Source organism: Mustelus asterias, unplaced genomic scaffold (assembly GCF_964213995.1).
Source record: "Mustelus asterias unplaced genomic scaffold, sMusAst1.hap1.1 HAP1_SCAFFOLD_43, whole genome shotgun sequence".
Lineage (NCBI taxonomy): Eukaryota > Metazoa > Chordata > Chondrichthyes > Carcharhiniformes > Triakidae > Mustelus > Mustelus asterias.
In genome coordinates this window covers 2,043,671-2,063,881 of record NW_027590120.1, presented here as the reverse complement: position 1 = coordinate 2,063,881, position 20,211 = coordinate 2,043,671, and the positions used below count along the sequence as shown (strand labels likewise).

General features: G+C 45.7%; 2 protein-coding genes and 1 non-coding gene across 3 annotated transcripts in view; 1 reads left to right on the top strand and 2 right to left on the bottom strand.

The window, feature by feature from the left end:
* The window catches only part of LOC144482904 (uncharacterized), an 88,365-nt gene that overhangs the window by 8,148 nt on the left and 60,006 nt on the right, over window positions 1-20,211 (top strand). The gene's annotated exons all lie outside the window — the stretch shown is intronic.
* Window positions 9,664-20,211, bottom strand: part of LOC144482874 (uncharacterized) — a 51,898-nt gene continuing 41,350 nt past the window's right edge. Inside the window, exons 5-7 of the mRNA XM_078201713.1 lie at window positions 10,875-10,933; window positions 10,346-10,622; window positions 9,664-9,678 (exon numbers count right to left, since the gene is read on the bottom strand). Of these exons, the coding sequence (XP_078057839.1) occupies window positions 9,664-9,678; window positions 10,346-10,622; window positions 10,875-10,933 (351 nt within the window). The remainder of the gene's footprint in view (window positions 9,679-10,345; window positions 10,623-10,874; window positions 10,934-20,211) is intronic.
* On the bottom strand, window positions 16,270-16,342 carry trnar-acg (transfer RNA arginine (anticodon ACG)). Its single transcript has one exon. It is a non-coding gene; the product is annotated as a tRNA-Arg (tRNA).

Below are 20,211 nucleotides of genomic sequence, written 5' to 3'. Positions count from 1 at the left end.
ACCTCTGAGTAGATTCTAATGGTTATAATCTGACCCAAGCATGGCCAGTGAAAAAATCAGAGCTCGAGTGAGGACTGGACAGGTCTCTTACCTGCTAATTGGAAACTAAGAACAAGAAACGTATCGATAAAATTATTAGAGAATACAGCCAACGTTTCGAGTCTGGAAGACACTTCATAACCGCTCTTATGAAGGGTCATCCATACTTTAAACATTGACTCTATTCTGTCTCCACAGATACTGTCAGACCTGCTGAGATTTTCCAGCATTTTCTGTTGTTGTTTCAGATTCCAGCATCCGCAGTATTTAACTTTTATGATAAAATGATTAGTTCTGATTGGAATCCCTACGACCTTCCTGCAAAACAGAGGGAGTGGTGGCAAAAGGGGAAAAAGGATAAGGATGATAAAGTCTGGGTTCTGATTCTCCGAGCCCATGTAGAATCAGCAAAATGAGTGAAGCAGTTTATAAAGAACAGAAGTTATCCATCCCTAAAAAAACTGATCAAATTAAAATAATTAGGTTATGGAATATAACAAAAAAATGAAGAGCTGAAGTTTACAATCTAGTTTGTCTTGATTTTTTTACTTGTGTAAAGTGGTATTATTGTGTGCCAATTTTTTTCTGCTCACTCCCCATCCCTTTAGGTTCTGTAGAAAAGTTAACCCTTTCAGCAGACAATTCATTTCTTTTCAAATCATCTGAAAACTCATGTCTATTTTAGTTTATAATTGAAGATTTATGGGAATTGGCTAAGATGGGCTTTCAACATTTTTCTATTCTTTCTCTATTCACTGTTAATCAACACTCTGTTTTATCTTTCTGACTTGTTACATTTTTAATGATTAATAAACTTTCTGAATTCACGATTTAAAGCGTTCTTTCTTGACATATGGTTAAGTCACTGGAACCTGGTGTGATTTACGATTAGGGAGGTTATTGTAAACAAGCAACCCCCATAAATCTTAGTTCAAATAAATCAAAGTTCTTACAAATGGAATGCTATCCTTTATTATGAGAGAAATTGAACACAGGAGTAAAGATGTTCTGCTTCAGTTATGATGTGGAGATGCCTGCGTTGGACTGGGGTAAACACAATAAGAAGTTTAACAACACCAGGTTAAAGTCCAACAGGTTTATTTGCTACCAGATAAACCTGTTGGACTTTAACCTGGTGTTGTTTAACTTCTTACTATGCTTCAGTTATACAGGGCATTATGGAGACTGCATCTTGAATACTGGGTGCAGCTTTGTCTCCTATTTAAGAAATGATACAAATGCATTGAAAGTGGTTCAGAGGAGGTTTAATAGATTGCTTCCCAATTCTTGACCCTCACAGGATAAATTATGTCCGATTTTCCTTGTCTTCAGCTCTGACAAAGGGTCATCCTGACTCAAAATGTTGTCTCTATTCTCTCTCTGCAGATGCTGTCAGACTTGCTGAGATTGTCCAGCATTTTCTGTTTTTGTTTCAGATTCCAACAACAGCAGAATTTTGCCTTTATCCCAATTCTTGTTGGGTAAGAGAATCAAAAGTATTGGGTCTAGAACGAGAATGTGGAACTCAACACAAAAAGATCAGCCATGACCTAAATAAACGGTGGAGCCGACTCAAAGGGCCAAATGACCTACATCTGCTCCGGTGTTGAATGTTGGTCACAATTTCCTGAGGATTGTGAAACAAGGCTGGAAGATTCGCCTTGCTTGTGTTAGTGGGAAAATGTCCAGGAGAACCATCACTGTGAAGGACAGTTCTGGGATTAAAGGTTGCCAGACTGGAAAAGGAAAACAATGGAAATAAACCCTTGGGGAGTAAAGAATCACTTTGGACTGGTTTTTGGAGAAAGAGTGTGAACATTCCAAGGCAGAATAAAATATAACGGTTGAGTGGGATATTTGATGGTGTTAAGAGTAAAAGGGCAAAGTTTAATTTTAAGTTTAAGAGCAATGTTCCCTATAAAAAAGTGTTTAGTCATTGTTGCTTCCAGTTTGTTGGAATAAACGCCAGAAACTTGAAGTTTTGTCGTGTGATTCTTTAATTTACTCACTGGGCTTAGAATTCTTTTTTTTAAATTGTTGATCGTTACAGAGATCCTAACAGTTCATTTAAAGCCCCGAGTTTTGATTTCCCATTTGAGCCTGGGGCACCTTTCTGTCTCTCTATTGCTCGTGTCAATGACAGCCAGGCGACGGAGCTGAGGGCTGAATTTAGCTGTGAATAATGAGGCCTGCGCCCCAGTTGGGAAACTGCCCTGGGCGTCGCACTAGTAGAGAGACAGGAAGATGCTGGAGGACTGACTGGGAAATGGGCCTCCAACCAATTGTTATATCTGTCTCTCAGAGCTAAAGAGAAACCTGTCTCTTTAAATACAGATACAGGGAAAAGGCTGCACTGAAATCTGTCCCTTTTAACCTGCACAAAAGCAGGAGGCTGAGATTGACAGGCTGCAGGAGGAGTCCATTCAACTCATCGTGCCCCTGCTATCTCTTTGAAAGGACTCTCTGATTCATCCTACCACTCTGATCTGTCCCCACAGCCCTGCAAATTCTTCCCTTTCAAGTCTTTAACCTTTGGAAAGATTCTATTGAATCTGCTTTCAGGCAGATCAGAACAACTCGCTGTGTCAAACAATAAAATAAAATCTCATCTCCCCCTCTGGCTCCTTTGCCAATTACCTTAGAGGGACTCACTTTCTGTTAAAGAGCCTGCCAACCCCTCTCACCCACTTTCTCCAAAGTGCATCAATCTCATCAGGAAAAGTCCAGAACAATCAAATATTTTACTGATCAAAGTTTATTAATGAAACAGAACATGGTTAAAACAATCAGAAAATGACTTGAGGATCAAAGACAACCAGAGTAAAAGGATATTCACAATGTTCTGGACACAAATGGTTTCTCTTTAATTCATCTGTAGCCTGTTCCCTGCCCTTTTTGTGGTAAAGGCAGAATTCTCTGGATAGGAAATTTAAAAAGAAGTTTACTGAATGAAAAAGTTTTACTCAACAACTTTAAGATATTGACTTTTACAACTTCATGCAGGTGATCGGTCCGTAGAAGCATAACCCACTCTGGCTCCTTCTTTCACAGGAATTCTTGTGGAATTCAGCCTTGGAAGTCTGGCTCCTTCTCTGACAGTAATTTCCTTGGAACTCAGCTTCGGGAGTTTTCAGTATTTGGCTCCCAAGGAAGACCTTCAGAACCTCTACTTTTATCCACAAAGTGACGATTACCTCACGTCAGATTTGGGCCTGTTGTATCATGACAATTGGTCAATTTGACCACTAGATTAATTTAATTGGATCCTCAATTACTGACACCACCACCTCTTATTATCTTAGACAGGAATACAAGAGAACTGGTTCATACTATCCCTTTATCTGATTCTATACAATCCCTTATTCACACAGTTTCAAATGTTGAGGCTAATCAGAGCTTGAAGTTCTCTCTCGCCAGTACATTTATCCTCATTGCACATTCTTTACATACACAGCAATTAAACTCTTACAGCAAATAAAACTCAATCTTTTACTATGACGACTGATTCATTGATTAACTATAACTCAATTAAGGCTCATTAATTTCTCATCTGTTAATGACTGGTAGCTAATAAATAGCTACCAGATGGGGCAGATGTTTGAGGGCAAATCAACATCTGGCGTGTGGGAGGCTTTCAAGTGTAAGTTGATAGGGATTCAGGACCGGCACATTCCTGTAAGGATGAAGGATACGTATGGCAAGTTTTGGGAACCTTGGATAATGAGAGATATTGTGAGCCTCGTCAAAGAGAAAAACGAAACATTTGTCAAAGCTAGGAGGCTGGGAACACACGAAGCAAGTGTGGAATACAAGGAAAGTAGAAAGAAACTTAAGCAAGGAGAATGGAGGGCTAAAAGGGGTCACGAAAAAGCATTGGCCAGCAGGATTAAGGAAAATCCCAAGGCTTTTTATACATATATAAAGAGCAAGAGGGTAGCCAGGGAGAGGGTCGGCCCACTCAAGGACAAGGGAGGGAATCTATGCGTGGAGCCAGAGGAAATGGGGAGATATTAAATGAGTACTTTGTGTCAGTATTCACCAAAGAGGATTTGGTGGTGGATGAGTCTGGGAAAGGATGTGTAGATAGTTTGAGTCATGTTGAGATCAAAAAGGAGGAGGTATTGGGGTTCTTGAGAAACATTAAGGTAGACAAGTCCCCAGGGCCTGATGGGATATACCCCAGAATACTGAGAGAGGCAAGGGAGGAAATTGCTGGGGTCTTGAGAGAGATCTTTGTATCCTCACTGGCTACAGGGGAGGAACACACGAAGCAAGTGTGGAATACAAGGAAAGTAGAAAGAAACTTAAGCAAGGAGTAAGGAGGGCGAAAAGGGGTCACGAAAAAGCATTGGCCAGCAGGATTAAGGAAAATCCCAAGGCTTTTTATACATATATAAAGAACAAGAGGGTAGCCAGGGAGAGGGTCGGCCCACTCAAGGATAGTGGAGGGAATCTATGTGTGGAGCCAGAGGAACCTGGTGTTGTTAAACTTCTCACTGTGTTTACCCCAGTCCAACGCCGGCATCTCCACATCATACAGGGGAGGTCCCAGAGGATTGGAGAATAGCCAATGTTGTTCCTTTGTTTAAGAAGGGTAGCAAGAATAATCCAGGTAATTACAGGCCGGTGAGCCTTACATCAGTGATAGGGAAATTATTGGAGAGAATTCTTCAAGACAGGATTTATTCCCACTTGGAAATAAGTGGACGTATTAGTGAGAGGCAACATGGTTTTGTGAAGGGGAGGTCGTGTCTCACGGACTTGGTCGAGTTTTTCGAGGAAGTGACGAAGATGATTGATACGGGTAGAGCAGTGGATGTTGTCCACATGGACTTAGACAAGGTCCCTCATGGCAGACTGCTGCAGAAGGTGAAGTCGCATGGGATCAGAGGTGAGTTGGCAAGGTGGATACAGAACTGGCTCGGTCAAAGAAGACAGAGGGTAGCAGTGGAAGGGTGCGTTTCTGAATGGAGGGCTGTGACAAGTGGTGTTCCTCAGGGATCAGTGCTGGGACCTTTGCTGTTTGTTATATATATATATAAATGATTTGGAGGAAAATGTAACTGGTTTGATTAGGAAGTTTGCGGATGACACAAAGGTTGGTGGATTTGCGGATAGTGATGAGGACCATCAGAGGATACAGCAGGATATAGATTGGTTGGAGTCTTGGGCGGAGTGATGGCAGATGGAGTTTAATCTGGACAAATGTGAGGTAATGCATTTTGGAAGGTCTAATACAGATAGGAAATATACAGTAAATGGCAAAACCCTTAGGAGTATTGATCGGCAAAGTGATCTGGGTGTACAGGTACACAGGTCACTGAAAGTGGCAATGCAGGCGGAGAAGGTAGTCAAGAAGGCATACGGCATGCTTGCCTTCATCGGCTGGGGCATTGAGTTTAAAAATTGGCAAGTCATGTTGCAGCTTTAGAGAAGCTTAGTTAGGCCACACTTGGAATATAGTGTTCAATTCCGGTCGCCACACTATCAGAAGGATGTGGAGGCTTTGGAGAGGGCACAGAAAATATTTACCCGGATGTTGCCTGGTATGGAGGGCATTAGCTATGCGGAGAGGTTGGAGAAACTTGGTTTGTTCTCACTGGAATGAGGGAGGTTGAGGGGGCGACCTGATAGAAGTCTACAAGATTATGAGGGGCATGGACAGAGTGGATAGTCAGAAGCTGTTTCCCAGGGTGGAAGCATCAATTACTAGGGGGCACAGGTTTAAGGTGTGAGGGGCAAGGTTTAAAGGAGATGTACGAGGCAGATTTTTTACACAGAGAGCAGTGGGTTCCTGGAACTCGTTGCCTGGGGGGTAGTGGAAGCGGATACGGTAGTGACTTTTAAGGGACATCTTGACAAATACATGAATAGGATGGGAATAGAGGTAAATGGTCCCCGGAAGGGTAGGGGGTTTTAATTTAGTCCGGCAGCAGGCTTGGAGGGCTAAAGGGCCTGTCCCTTTGCTGTAACTTTCTTTGTTCTTTGTTCTAAATACAGTAATATTTAATGAACACATTTGGTTCATACAATGTGGTTGACTCTCAACTGCCCTCTGAACAAGGGCATCTAAGGATGGGGAATAAATGTTGGCCAGCCAGCGACGCCCATGTCCCACAACTGAATAAGGTTAATACAAGATATCCTGGTTCGAAAAGACACTTGCTGCAAGCCAATAGCTTTCCTTCTTACTTGAACTGAGCAATCAACCTTATTCTTGAGCCAGATTTGACAGAATATAATGTCCTCCAACTGATCAAATTCATAGAAGAAATTCTTAGTTCAGACAATTCCTGCCAGCTATGCAGCTTCCACAAGCATGTAGGTGAATCCAACATTAATTTTTAAAATAAAGCTCCAGTCACATGTTAGAATTTAACATGGTTGAAGTTCTCGGGTTGAAGTTCTGAACTGGAAAAAGGCCAAATTTGATGAAATGAGAAGGGATCTGGGAAGTGTGGATTGGCACAGGCTGTTCTCTGGTAAGGATGTAAATGGAAAGTGGGAGGCCTTCAAAGGAGAAATTTTGAGAGTGCAGAGTTTGTATGTTCCTGTCAGGATTAAAGGCAAAGTAAATAGGAATAAGGAACCTTGGTTCTCGAGGGAGATTGTAACACTGATTAAGAGGAAGAGAGAGTTGTATGAAATGTACAGGCAGCAAGGAACACATCAGATGCTCGAGGAGTATAAAAAGTGCAAGAAGCTACTTAAGAGGGAAATCAGGAGGGCTAAAAGAAGACATGAGGTTGCTTTGGCAGACAGAGTGAAGGAAAATCCAAAGAGCTTCTATAGGTATGTTAGGAGCAAAAGGATAGTGAGGGATAAAATTGGTCCTCTTGAAGACCAGAGTGGTAGACTGTGTATGGAACCAAAAGAGATGGGGGAGATACTAAATGGTTTTTTTGCATCTGTATTTACTGAGAAAACGGGCATGGAGTCTACGGAAATAGGGCAAACTGGTAGGGAGGCCATGGAACCTTTACAGATTAAAGGGGAGGAGGTGCTCGCTGTCTTGAGGCAAATCAGAGTGGATAAATCCCCAGGATCGGACAGGGTATTCCCACGGACCTTGAGGGAAGCTAGTGTTGAACTTGCAGGGGCCCTGGCAGACATATTTAAAATGTCAGTATTCACGGGGGAGGTGCCGGATGATTGGAGGGTGGCTCATGTTGTTCCGTTGTTTAAAAAAGGTTCCAAAAGAAATCCGGGAAATTATAGGCCAGTAAGTTTGACGTCGGTGGTGGGCAAGTTATTGGAAGGTGTGATAAGGGATAGGATCTACAAATATTTGGATAGACAGGGACTTATTAGGGAGAGTCAACATGGCTTTGTGCGTGGTAGGTCATGTTTGACCAATCTATTAGAGTTTTTCGAGGAGGTTACCAGGAAAGTGGATGAAGGGAAGGCGGTGGATGTTGTCTACCTGGATTTCAGCAAGGCCTTTGACAAGGTCCCTCATGGGAGGTTAGTTAGGAAGGTTCAGTCACTGGGTATACATGGGGAGGTAGTTAATTGGATAAGACACTGGCTCAATGGAAGAATGTTTGCAGGAAGAAGCCAGAGAGTGGTTGTGGAGGATTGCTTCTCTGAGTGGAGGCCTGTGACTAGTGGTGTGCCGCAGGGATCGGTGTTGGGTCCATTGTTGTTTGTCATCTATATCAATGATCTGGATGATAATGTGGTAAATTGGATCAGCAAGTTTGCTGATGATACAAAGATTGGAGGTGTAGTGGACAGTGAGGAAGGTTTTCAAAGCTTGCAGAGGGATTTGGACCAACTAGACAAATGGGCTGAAAAATGGCAAATGGAATTTAACGCAGACAAGTGAGAGATATTGCACTTTGGAAGGACAAACCAAAGAAGAACGTACAGGGTAAAGAGTGCAGTTGAACAGAGGGATCTGGGAATACAGGTACAGAGTTCCCTAAAAGTGACGTCACAGGTGGATAGGGTCGTAAAGAGTGCCTTTGGTACATTGGCCTTTATAAATTGGAGTATCGAGTATAAAAGTTGGAGTGTTATGGTAAGGTTATATAAGGCATTGGTGAGGCCGAATTTGGAGTATTGTGTACAGTTTTGGTCACCTAGTTACAGGAAGGATGTAAATAAGATTGAAAGAGTGCAGAGAAGGTTCACAAGGATGTTGCCGGGACTTGAGAAGCTGAGTTACAGAGAGAGATTGAATAGGATGGGACTTTATTCCCTGGAGCGTAGAAGATTGAGGGGAGATTTGATAGAGGTGTATAAGATTTTGATGGGTATAGATAGAGTGAATGCAAGCAGGCTTTTTCCGCTGAGGCTAGGGGAGAAAAAAACCAGAGGGCATGGGTTAAGGGTGAAAGGAGAAAAGTTTAAAGGGAATATTAGGGGGGGCTTCTTCACGCAGAGAGTGGTGGGAGTGTGGAATGAGCTGCCGGATAAAGTGGTAAATGCGGGGTCACTTTTAACATTTAAGAAAAACTTGGACGGGTTCATCGATGAGAGGGGTGTGGCGGGATATGGTCCAAGTGCAGGTCAGTGGGACTAGGCATAAAATGGTTCGGCACAGACAAGAAGGGCCAAAAGGCCTGTTTCTGAGCTGTAATTTTCTATGGTTCTATGGCCTCCCTGACCTTGTTGCTGAGAATGTTTGAAGAGGCAGCAGGGGCACAATGGGTCACACGGCCTCCTTTTGTGCTCTCTGCTCCTCGTTTGCATTTGAAGTGGTAAATATCTGGAACTCACTCCCTACGAGCGGCTGAAGCAGAGATAATGGAATGTTTCCAAAAGGAAATTGGATGGGAACTTCAGGGAAATAAATCTACGGGACACGGAGAGAGAACAGGGCAACAGTTTGATCTAAAGAGAGCCAGCATGGACTCAATGGGCTGAATGGCCCCATTCCCAATCCTAATGCCTGTCTGATCTAAAGAGAGAAATTTCAGCTGTTCAAGTCTCTCGAACTCACTGAAGTCCCTCATCCCCAGAGCCATTCTTGTAAATCTCCTCTGTACCCTCTCTAAGGACTTCACATCTTTCCTAAAGTGTGGGGCCCATATACAGGGTTCCATTCTCGAGGAATAGAATTGAACAGGTTCTGTTCAACTTGTTTAGAATCAGGGTTCGGCTACACTGGGAGCACTGTCAACATTTGTGATCTCCATTTAGAAAAAGGAAATAGAGGCACTGGAGAAGCGGCAACAAAGATTCACAAGAATAATCCCAGAACTGAGAGCATTTAACCTTCAGGAAAGGCTGGCACTGCTTTTCTCTAGAAAAGAGGAGACTGAAGGGTGACCTGATGGAAGAATTTAAGGTTATGAAGGGGTTCAATAATCCAACAGGGATTTCAGTGAGAAACCTCTTTTCCCAGCGAGTGGTGAGAATGTGGAACTCACTACCACAGCGAGTGGTGAGAATGTGGAACTCACTATCACAGCGAGTGGTTGAGGTGAACAGCATGAATACATTGAAGGGGAAGCTCGATACATACATGAGGGAGAGAGGAATAGAAGGATATGCTGATGGGGGGAGATGAAGAGGGGTGGGTGGAGGCTCATGTGGAGCATAAATACTGACACAGACCAATTGAGCCGACTGGCCTGGCCCTGTGCTGTAGACTCACTGGAACAGAGACAAATGTATTTATTTTAGATCTACCTGCAGTGGTAAGAAAAACATTATTTACTGTCCAGGATAAAATAAGTGTTCTTCGTCGGTTTGTGTGGGTCATTTCAGTGGAAATGTGCCCTCGCTCAAAGAGCATCAGCCCACTGGAAGCAAAATTGTGAGACCAGCCAGTCCAGCAGAAAGAAACCCTCCGACTCTCCCACTTCACCAACTGTCAGAATGAACATGGTTCAGTCCTGGATGTGATTAACAGCAGCAATAACAGCAGAATCCAACCCCTGTCATCACTTGTGAACTCGCTGGTTTCTCAGCAGGAGGGATGAACTGGTGAATTTCTTCGCACACACAGCAGCTGTGAATGGACTGGTGGATCATCAGTTCCTGAGAACTTTTGAAACCACTCCCACAGTCAGAGCATTTAAAGGGTCTCTCCTGGGTGTGAGGGACATTGTGTCTCAGCAGCTGGGGTATCGAGTGAATCCTTCCGCACACACAGAGCAGGTGAATGGTCTCTCCCAGTGTGAACTCGCTGGTGTCTCCTCAGTGTGCATGCCCTTCCAAACCTCTTTGTGCAGTGAGAGCAGCTGAACGGTCTCTCCCCAGTGTGAATGCGCTGGTGATCTATCAGATGCTCAGAAATTTTGAAGCCACTCCCACAGTCAGAGCATTTAAAGGGTCTTTCCTGGGAATGAGTGACTTTGTGTCTCTGCAGGCTGGATAACCGAGTGAATCTGTTCCCACACTCGGAGCAGGTGAACGGTCTCTCCCCGCTGTGAACTTGCTGGTGAGTCAGCAGGGTGGATGACTGAGTGAATCCCTTCCCACACTCGGTGCAGGTAAATGGTCTCTCCTCGGTGTGAAGACGCTGGTGTGTCAGCAGGGTGAATGACTGACTGAATCCCTTCCCACACACAGAGCAGATGAACGGTCTCTCCCTGGTGTGAACTCGCTGGTGTCTCTGCAGTGTGGATGACCTCTTAAATCTCTTTGTGCAGAGAGAGCAGCTGAACGGTCTGTCCTCAGTGTGAATGCGCTGGTGGGACACCAGTTCCCCAGAAATTTTGAATTCACTCCCACAGTCCGAGCATTTAAAGGGCCTCTCACTGGTGTGAGTGACTTTATGACTCAGCAGGTTGGGTAAATTAGTGAATCCCTTCCCACACACAGAGCAGGTGAATGGCCTCTCTCCGGTGTGAACTCGCTGGTGTGTCAGCAGGGCGGATAACTGCGTGAATCCCTTCCCACAGTCAGAGCAAGTGAATGGTCTCTCCCCGGAGTGAACTCGCTGGTGGTTCCGCAGGTTTGATGATGATCTAAATCTCATTGTGCTGAGAGAGCAGCTGAACGGTCTGTCCTCTGTGTGAATGCGCTGGTGGGACATCAGATCCCGAGAACTTTTGAAGCAACTCTCACAGTCAGAGCATTTAAAGGGTCTCTCATTGGTGTGAGTGGCTTTGTGCGTCAGCAGGGTGGATGACCGAAAGAATCCCTTCCCACACACACTGCAGGTGAACGGTCTCTCCCCAGTGTGAATTCGTTGGTGTGCCCGCAGTTCGGAGGACCGAGAGAATCCCTTCCCACACATGGAGCAGCTGAACGGTCTCTCCCCGGTGTGAACTCGCTGATGTCTCCGCAGTGTGGATGACCATTTAAATTTCATTGTGCAGTGAGAGCAGCTGAACAGTCTCTCCTCACTGTGAATGCGCTGGTGGGACACCAGTTCTCCAGAGCTTTTGAATCCGCTCCCACAGTCAGAGCATTTAAAGGGTCTCTCATTGGTGTGAGTGAGATTGTGACTCAGCAGGTGGGAGAACTTAATGTATCCCTTCCCACACACTGAGCAAGTGAAGGGTCTCTCCCGAGTGTGACTGCGTTGATGAATTTCCAAATCACAGGGCAACATGAATCCTTGTCCACAATCGTCACAGTTCCACAGTTTCTCCATGATGCGGGTGTCCTTGTGACTCTCCAGGTTTGATGATCAGTTGAATCCTTGTCCACACAGAACACGTGTACGATCTCTCTTCACTGTAAACGGTGCAATGTTGTTTCAGCCTGTGTAACTGGTTAAAACTCTTTCCACTATCACTGGACTGGAACACTCTCACTCAGGTGTGTTCCAGTCACACTGATGTTTAAAATCTCCTGAAGCAAACAGATCAGACAAACATTGCTTTTCTAGATTCAAAGGTCGATGATATTCAGGTCCCAATAAATCGAATGGCTCTGTCAAATCTTGATGTGATGTTTAGTTTGAAATTTCTGTCTGTAAGTTCTCACCTCCTGATATCTATGAAAGGAATTTACAATAGACATCATTGTCAGTACAGGATAGAAATTCAGAACAGACAATTCTAGTTTCTATGGAACATTCTTTCCTCTCTCATTCTCCAAAAGCTGTCAATCTCCATCCCACACACTCTCCCTCAATTCTCACTGTGCTCTCCTGAGTATACATAAGAACATAAGAACATAAGAAATAGGAGCAGGAGTAGGCCATCTAGCCCCTCGAGCCTGCCCCGCCATTCAATAAGATCATGGCTGATCTGACGTGGATCAGTACCACTTACCCGCCTGATCCCCATAACCCTTAATTCCCTTACCGATCAGGAATCCATCCATCCGCGCTTTAAACATATTCAGCGAGGTAGCCTCCACCACCTCAGTGGGCAGAGAATTCCAGAGATTCACCACCCTCTGGGAGAAGAAGTTCCTCCTCAACTCTGTCTTAAACCGACCCCCCTTTATTTTGAGGCTGTGTCCTCTAGTTTTAACTTCCTTACTAAGTGGAAAGAATCTCTCCGCCTCCACCCTATCCAGCCGCCCCCCCCCCCCCCCCCCCGCCCCCCCCCCCCCCCCCCCGCATTATCTTATAAGTCTCCATAAGATCCCCCCTCATCCTTCTAAACTCCAACGAGTACAAACCCAATCTCCTCAGCCTCTCCTCATAATCCAAACCCCTCATCTCCGGTATCAACCTGGTGAACCTTCTCTGCACTCCCTCCAATGCCAATATATCCTTCCTCATATAAGGGGACCAATACTGCACACAGTATTCCAGCTGCGGCCTCACCAATGCCCTGTACAGGTGCATCAAGACATCCCTGCTTTTATATTCTATCCCCCTCGCGATATAGGCCAACATCCCATTTGCCTTCTTGATCACCTGTTGTACCTGCAGACTGGGCTTTTGCGTCTCATGCACAAGGACCCCCAGGTCCCTTTGCACGGTAGCATGTTTTAATTTGTTTCCATTGAGATAGTAATCCCATTTGTTATTATTTCCTCCAAAGTGTATAACCTCGCATTTATCAACGTTATACTCCATTTGCCATATCCTCGCCCACTCACTCAGCCTGTCCAAATCTCTCTGCAGATCTTCTCCGTCCTCCACACGATTCACTTTTCCACTTATCTTTGTGTCGTCTGCAAACTTCGTTACCCTACACTCCGTCCCCTCCTCCAGATCATCTATATAAATGGTAAACAGTTGCGGCCCGAGTACCGATCCCTGCGGCACGCCACTAGTTACCTTCCTCCAACCGGAAAAACACCCATTTATTCCGACTCTTTGCTTCCTGTCGGATAGCCAGTCCCCAATCCACTTTAACACACTACCCCCAACTCCGTGTGCCCTAATCTTCTTCAGCAGCCTTTTATGGTGCACCTTATCAAACGCCTTTTGGAAATCCAAAAACACCGCATCCACCGGTTCTCCTCCATCAACCGCCCTAGTCACATCTTCATAAAAATCCAACATGTTCGTCAAGCACGACTTTCCCCTCATGAATCCATGCTGCGTCTGATTGATCGAACCATTTCTATCCAGATGCCCTGCTATCTCCTCTTTAATAATGGATTCCAGCATTTTCCCTACTACAGACGTTAAGCTGACCGGCCTATAGTTACCCGCCTTTTGTCTCCTTCCTTTTTTAAACAGCGGCGTAACATTAGCCGTTTTCCAATCAACCGGCACTACCCCAGAATGCAATGAGTTTTGATAAATAATCACTAACGCATCCACTATTACCTCTGACATTTCTTTCAATACCCTGGGATGCATTCCATCCGGACCCGGGGACTTGTCCACCTTCAGTCCCATTAGTCTACCCAGCATTGCCTCTCTGGTAACATTAATTGTATTAAGTATTTCTCCTGCTGCCAACCCTCTATCGTTAATATTTGGCAAACTATTTGTGTCCTCCACCGTGAAGACCGACACAAAAAACTTATTTAAAGACTCAGCCATATCCTCATTTCCCACTATTAACTCCCCCCTCTCGTCCTCCAAGGGTCCAACATTCACTCTAGCCACTCTATTCCTTTTTATATATTTATAAAAACTTTTACTATCATTTTTTATATTAATTGCTAGCCTAGCTTCATAGTCTATCCTTCCTTTCTTTATCGCTTTCTTAGTCTCTCTTTGTTGTTTCTTAAATTTTTCCCAATCACTTGTTTCTCCACTATTTTTGGCCACTCTGTACGCAGCTGTTTTTATTTTAATACTCTCCTTTATTTCCTTCGTTATCCACGGCTGGTTCTCCCTTTTCTTACAATCCTTGTTTTTTTGCTGGAATATATTTTTGCTGAGAACTGAAAAGGATCTCCTTAAAAATCCTCCACTGTTCCTCAGCTATCCTACCTGCCAGCCTGCTCTCCCAGGCTACCGTGGCCAATTCATCCCTCATCCTATCATATTTCCCTCTGTTCAAACAGAGGACACTGGTTTGGGACCAAACTTTCTCCTCTTCCATCTGAATCAGAAATTCGACCATATTGTGGTCACTAGACCCAAGAGGGTCCTTCACAATAAGATCCTTAATTCTACCTACCTCGTTACACAATACCAGATCCAAAATAGCTCGTTCCCTCGTCGGTTCCGTAACATGCTGTTCAAGGAAACTATCCCGACAGCATTCTAAGAACTCTTCCTCCATTCCACCCTTACCGACTTGAGTCTGCCAGTCAATGTGCATGTTGAAGTCCCCCATGATTATTGCCGTTCCGTTTTTACACGCATCCCTTATCTGCTTGTTTATAGCCCTCCCTACCTCAACATTATTATTTGGGGGCCTATATACCACACCTACTAGTGTCTTTCTCCCTCTACTATTCCTCATCTCTACCCATAATGATTCCACGTTTTGTTCCTCAGAGCCTATGTCATCCCTCAGTACTACCCTGATATTATCTCTTAATAGCGCGACCCCACCACCTTTTCCTTCCTGTCTATTCTTCCTAAACGCCTGATACCCCTGGATATTCATCTCCCAGTCCTGGTCACCTTTCAGCCACGTTTCTGTAATGGCCACTAGATCGTACCCACTTGTGCTGATTTGCACCATCAACTCATTTACCTTGTTCCGAATGCTTCGTGCATTCAGGCAAAGTGTCCTTATTCCAGCTTTTATCTGGAGCCGCTTTGATGAGTCGCAAACACCCTCTCCCTCTACTCCCTTATCTAAATTACCGCCTTCATTCACTTGCACCCTCTCCTCTACCATTAATTTTGTAATTCCCCTTACCCCTGCATCCTCCCCCCCATCAATTAGTTCCTTGATCCTAGTCAACTCTTCTAGCTCCCCTCCCCCCAACCTATCTAGTTTAAATTCTCCCCAGTAGCCTTAGCCAACCTACCGGCCAGGATATTGGTCCCCCTGTGATTCAAGTTCCACCCGTTTTTTGTATACAGATCACCCCTGCCCCTAAAGAGGTCCCAATGGTCCAGGAACCTGAATCCCTGCCCCCTGCACCAGTCCCTCAGCCACACATTCATCTTCCACCTCACTCCATTCCTGCCCTCACCTTCCCGTGGCACAGGCAGTAATCCTGAGATTACTACCTTTGCTTTCCTCTTTCTCAGCTGTCTCCCTAATTCCCTGTACTCCCTTTTCATGACCCCTTCTCCCTTCCTACCCACATCAGCGGTACCAATATGTACCGCTACCTCAGGCTCCTCTCCCTCCCACCTCAGGATTTCCGGGACGCGACTAGCGACATCCTGGATCCCGGCCCCAGGGAGGCAGACCACCATGCGAGACTCCCGCCTACCTCCGCAGAGGTAGACCTCCCAAGTCTATTGAAGGTGCTGATTCAGACTGATTAACAGATCCATGCTGACCACTTTCTATATTGGACACAGAGATCTGAAAATCTACGTGTAACGGCCGGCCTACACACCAGAAACTAAAATCTGTGCCATATGTGGGACTGGATAACTGGATTGGGAGAAAGGGAAGGATGTGGGGAAGAATTTTATTTTGGTGCAGAAAGGTCATTACCTGGAACCCGCTGCCTCAGAGGGTTGTGGAAGTGCAAATGATCCATGATTAATCTTCAAGCTGACAGCCACATTAAAGTTTTACATTTGGACATAAATGAGCTGACTGATGCTGTGTGTAATGCACTGTATTACCTGGTTACAGATACATGAAGAATGTGAGGAGGAATTCTATTTAGACAGCGAGTGGTGACCTGGAAGTTAAAAATTCAACAAGTCCTCAATTTCCCCCAGAATGCCAAAGAAACGCAAAAGGGGAGCAAAGAAAGTGTTTTGCTCACAGATGTTGGCCTCTTTTAGGTCAAAAGGAGCTCACAAACTATTTTTCAAATTGACATCGAGCCAGCCAGGAGTCGAACCTGGAATCTTCTGATCCGTAGTCAGACGCGTTATCCATTGCGCCACTGGCCCACACTCTCACAGCTGTTGGAGAGACAGGAGGAAGGTTGAGTCTGTCTGAAGCTCAATCTTCATTCAGAGAGAGAAGCAGCAGCAGCTTTGCTGGGCAGGAATGAGCAGCTGAACAAGCTCATTGTGCAACTTCCGCATTCAGACAATGGGGAAGCTCTGATTGGCTGGAGGATCAGAGAACTTCCGGTCCTCCAGAGTTCCCATTGGTCAACACCACAGAATGTGGGCGGGGGCGGAGCTCTCCACCGCACATGCGCAGCTTCCCCTCTCCCTTGGACATGCACAGCCCCGGGCCTTGGGGGAGTGGACAGATTCAATCTTCCTCCTGTCCTCAGCATTCCTCCTGTGGGTTAGTAACTGTTGGACTGCTTTTGTTAAACTCTTTCTGTGATTTTAAAGGGTTCAGTACTGCAATGGACACAGTTAAACAGTCCTTAAAAGAGGCCAACATCTGTGAGTAAAACACTTTCTTTTCTCCCCATTTCCATTTCTTTTCTCATTCTGGGGAAATTGGGGACTTGCAGCAGCTGAAGGGAAAGGAAGTGAATCCAGTCTGTACATTCCACACATTGTTAGTCCAGTCAGACAGACATATATCTGTCTGGCAGCCTGCATGGAGATTTCCAGCTCTCTGTGCCCAGGACAGGATGTGGAGATGCCGGAGTTGGACTGGGGTAAACACAGTAAGAGGTTTAACAAAACCAGGTTGAAGTCCAACAGGTTTATTTGGTAGCAAAAGCCACAAGCTTTCGGAGCCTTAAGCTCCTTCTTCAGGTGAGTGGGAATTCCCTTAAGGCTCCGAAAGCTTGTGGCTTTTGCTACCAAATAAACCTGTTGGACTTTAACCTGGTTTTGTTAAACTACCCAGGACAGGAAGCAGTGAGCATGGATCTGTCAATCAGCCTCAATCAGCACCTTCAGGAGAATTGGGAGGGTGAATATTAGATACAGCAGAGTGAGAATGGAGGGAGAGTGTGTGGGATGGAGATTTACAGCTTTTGGGGAATGAGAGAGGAAAGAATGCTCCATAGAAACTAGAATTGTCTGTTCTGAATTTCTATCCTGCACTGACATTGATGAATTTTTCAAACTCGTTTACAGGATATGAGAAGGTGAGGATTAACAGACCAAAATCTTGAAACAAACATCACACCAGCATCTGACACCCTCACTCAATTCATCGGACCTGAATATTATCGGCCTTTGAATCTGGAAGGAGAAATGTTTCTCTGTTCCGTCTGCGAAAACAGGTCTTTAATATCAATGTGACTGGAAAAGCACCAAGGCACAGATACACCCGAGTGAGAGTGTTCCAGTGAACTGAGTGTGGAAAGAGCTTTAACCAGTTACACAGCCTGAAAATACATCGCAGCATTCACAGCGGGGAGAGACTGTACCCGTGTTCTGTGTGAGATTTAACTGACTGTTTAACCTGGAGAGTCACAAGGACACCCGAACCATGGAGAAACGGTGGAAATGTGGGGACTGTGGGAAGAGATACAGAGCCCCCTGTAAACTGGAAATTCATCGACGCAGTCACACCGGGGAGAGGCCATTCACCTGCTCTGTGTGTGGGAAGGGATACATTCAGTTATCCCACCTGCTCAGACACAAAGTCACTCACAGCAATGAGAGACCCTTTAAATGCTCTGACTGTGGAAGCGATTTCAAACGTGCTGCGGATCTGAGAGAGCACGAGCGCATTCACACTGAGGAGAGACCGTTCAGCTGCTCTCACTGCACAAAGACATTCAGAACATCATCCAACCTGCGGCAACACCAGCGAGTTCACACTGGGGAGAGACCGTTCACCTGCTCTGTGTGTGGGAAGGGATTCACTCAGTTATCCAGCCTGCTGAAACACAAAGTCACTCACACCCAGGAGAGACCCTTTAAATGCTCTGACTGTGGGAGAGGCTTCAAAAGCTCTGGTGAACTGATGTCCCACAAACGCTTTCACACTGCAGAGGGACTGTTCACCTGCTCTGTGTGTGGGAAGGGATTCAATCGGTCATCCCACCTGCAGACACACCAGCGAGTTCATACTGGGGAGAGACCATTCACCTGCTCTGTGTGTGGAAAGGGATTCACTCAGCCATCCCACCTACAGAATCACAAAGTCACTCACAGCAATGAGAGACCCTTTAAATGCTCTGACTGTGGGAGCGGCTTCAAAAGTGCTGCGGATCTGAATATCCACCAGCGCATTCACAGTGAGGAGAGACCGTTCAGCTGCTCTCACTGCACAAAGAGGTTCAAAATCTCATCCAATCTGCAGGTACACCAGCGAGTTCACACTGGGAAGAGGCCATTCACTTGCTCTGTGTGTGGGAAGGGATTCACTCAGTCATCTGGTCTGACAACACACAAAGTCACTCCCAGCAATGAGAGACCTTTTAAATGCTCTGACTGTGGGCGTGGCTTCAAAAGTGCTGCGGATCTGATGATTCACCAGCGCACTCACACTGAGGAGAGACCCTTCAGCTGCTCTCACTGCACAGAGATTTAAAAGTTCATCCAATCTGCGGAAACACCAGCGAGTTCACACTAGGGAGAAACCATTCCCCTGCTCTGTGTGTGGGAAAGGATTCACTCAGTTGTCCAGCCTGCTGAAGCACAAAAGCACTCACACCCAGGAGAGAGCCTTTCAATGCACTGACTGTGGGACTGGTTTTGAAAGCTCTCATGAACTGTTGATTCACCAGCGAGTTCACACTGGGGAGAGACCGTTCAGCTGCTCTCACTGCACAAAGAGATTTAAAAGGTTATCCACACTGCGGATACACCAGCGAGTTCACACTGGGGAGAAACCATTCCCCTGCTCTGTGTGTGGGAAGGGATTCACTCAGTCATCCAGCTTGCTGAGACACAATGTTACTCACACCAAGGAGAGACCCTTTAAATGCTCTGACTGAGAGGCCGGACTCAAAACCTCTCAGGAACTGATGATCAACCAGTGCATTTACACAGGGGAGAGACAGTTCAGCTGCTGTGTGTGTGGGCGTGGCTTCAAAAGCTCTGGCTAATTGGTGTCCCACCAGCACACTCTCACTGCACAAAGAGATTTAAATGGTCATCCAACCTGCAGGAACACCAGTGAGTTCACACCGGGGAGAGACCATTTACCTGCTCGGTGAGTGTGAAAGGATTTACTCGGTTATCCAGACTGCACAGACAGATCATCACTCACACCCTGGAGAGAGCCTTTAAATTCTCCAACTGTGGGAGCGGCTTTAAAAGCTCTCGGGAAATGATGATCCACCAGCGCATTCACACTGGAGAGAGGCCATTCAGCTGCTTTGTACGTGGGAAGGGATTCACTCAGTCATCCAACCTGCAGGTACACAGCGAGTTCACACTGGGCAGAGGCTGTTCACCTGCTCTGACTGTGGGAAGGGATTCACTCAGTCAGCAAACTTGGTGAAACACCAGCGCTTTCACAAGTGATTACAGTTCTGGGATTATTCTTGTGAATCTTTCTTGCCCTTTCTCCAGTGCCTCTGTTTCATAGAATCATAGAAGGCCATTCGGCCCATCGAGTCTACATCGACCACAATCCCACCCAGGCCCTATTCCCACAACCCCACATATTTACCCTGTTAATCCCCACAAACATTAGTGTTAATTTAGCATGGCCAATCAACCTAACTCACACATCTTTGGACTGCGGGAGAAAACCGGAGCACCCGGAGGAAACCCACGCAGACACAGAGAGAACGTGCAGACTCCGCGCAGACAGAGAACCGAGGGCGGAATTGAACCTGGGTCCCTGGCGCTGTGAGGCAGCAGTGCTGACCACCGTGCCACAGTGCCAGTGGTTAGCACTGCTGCCTCACTCCTTTTTCTAAATGGAGATCACAAATAGAACA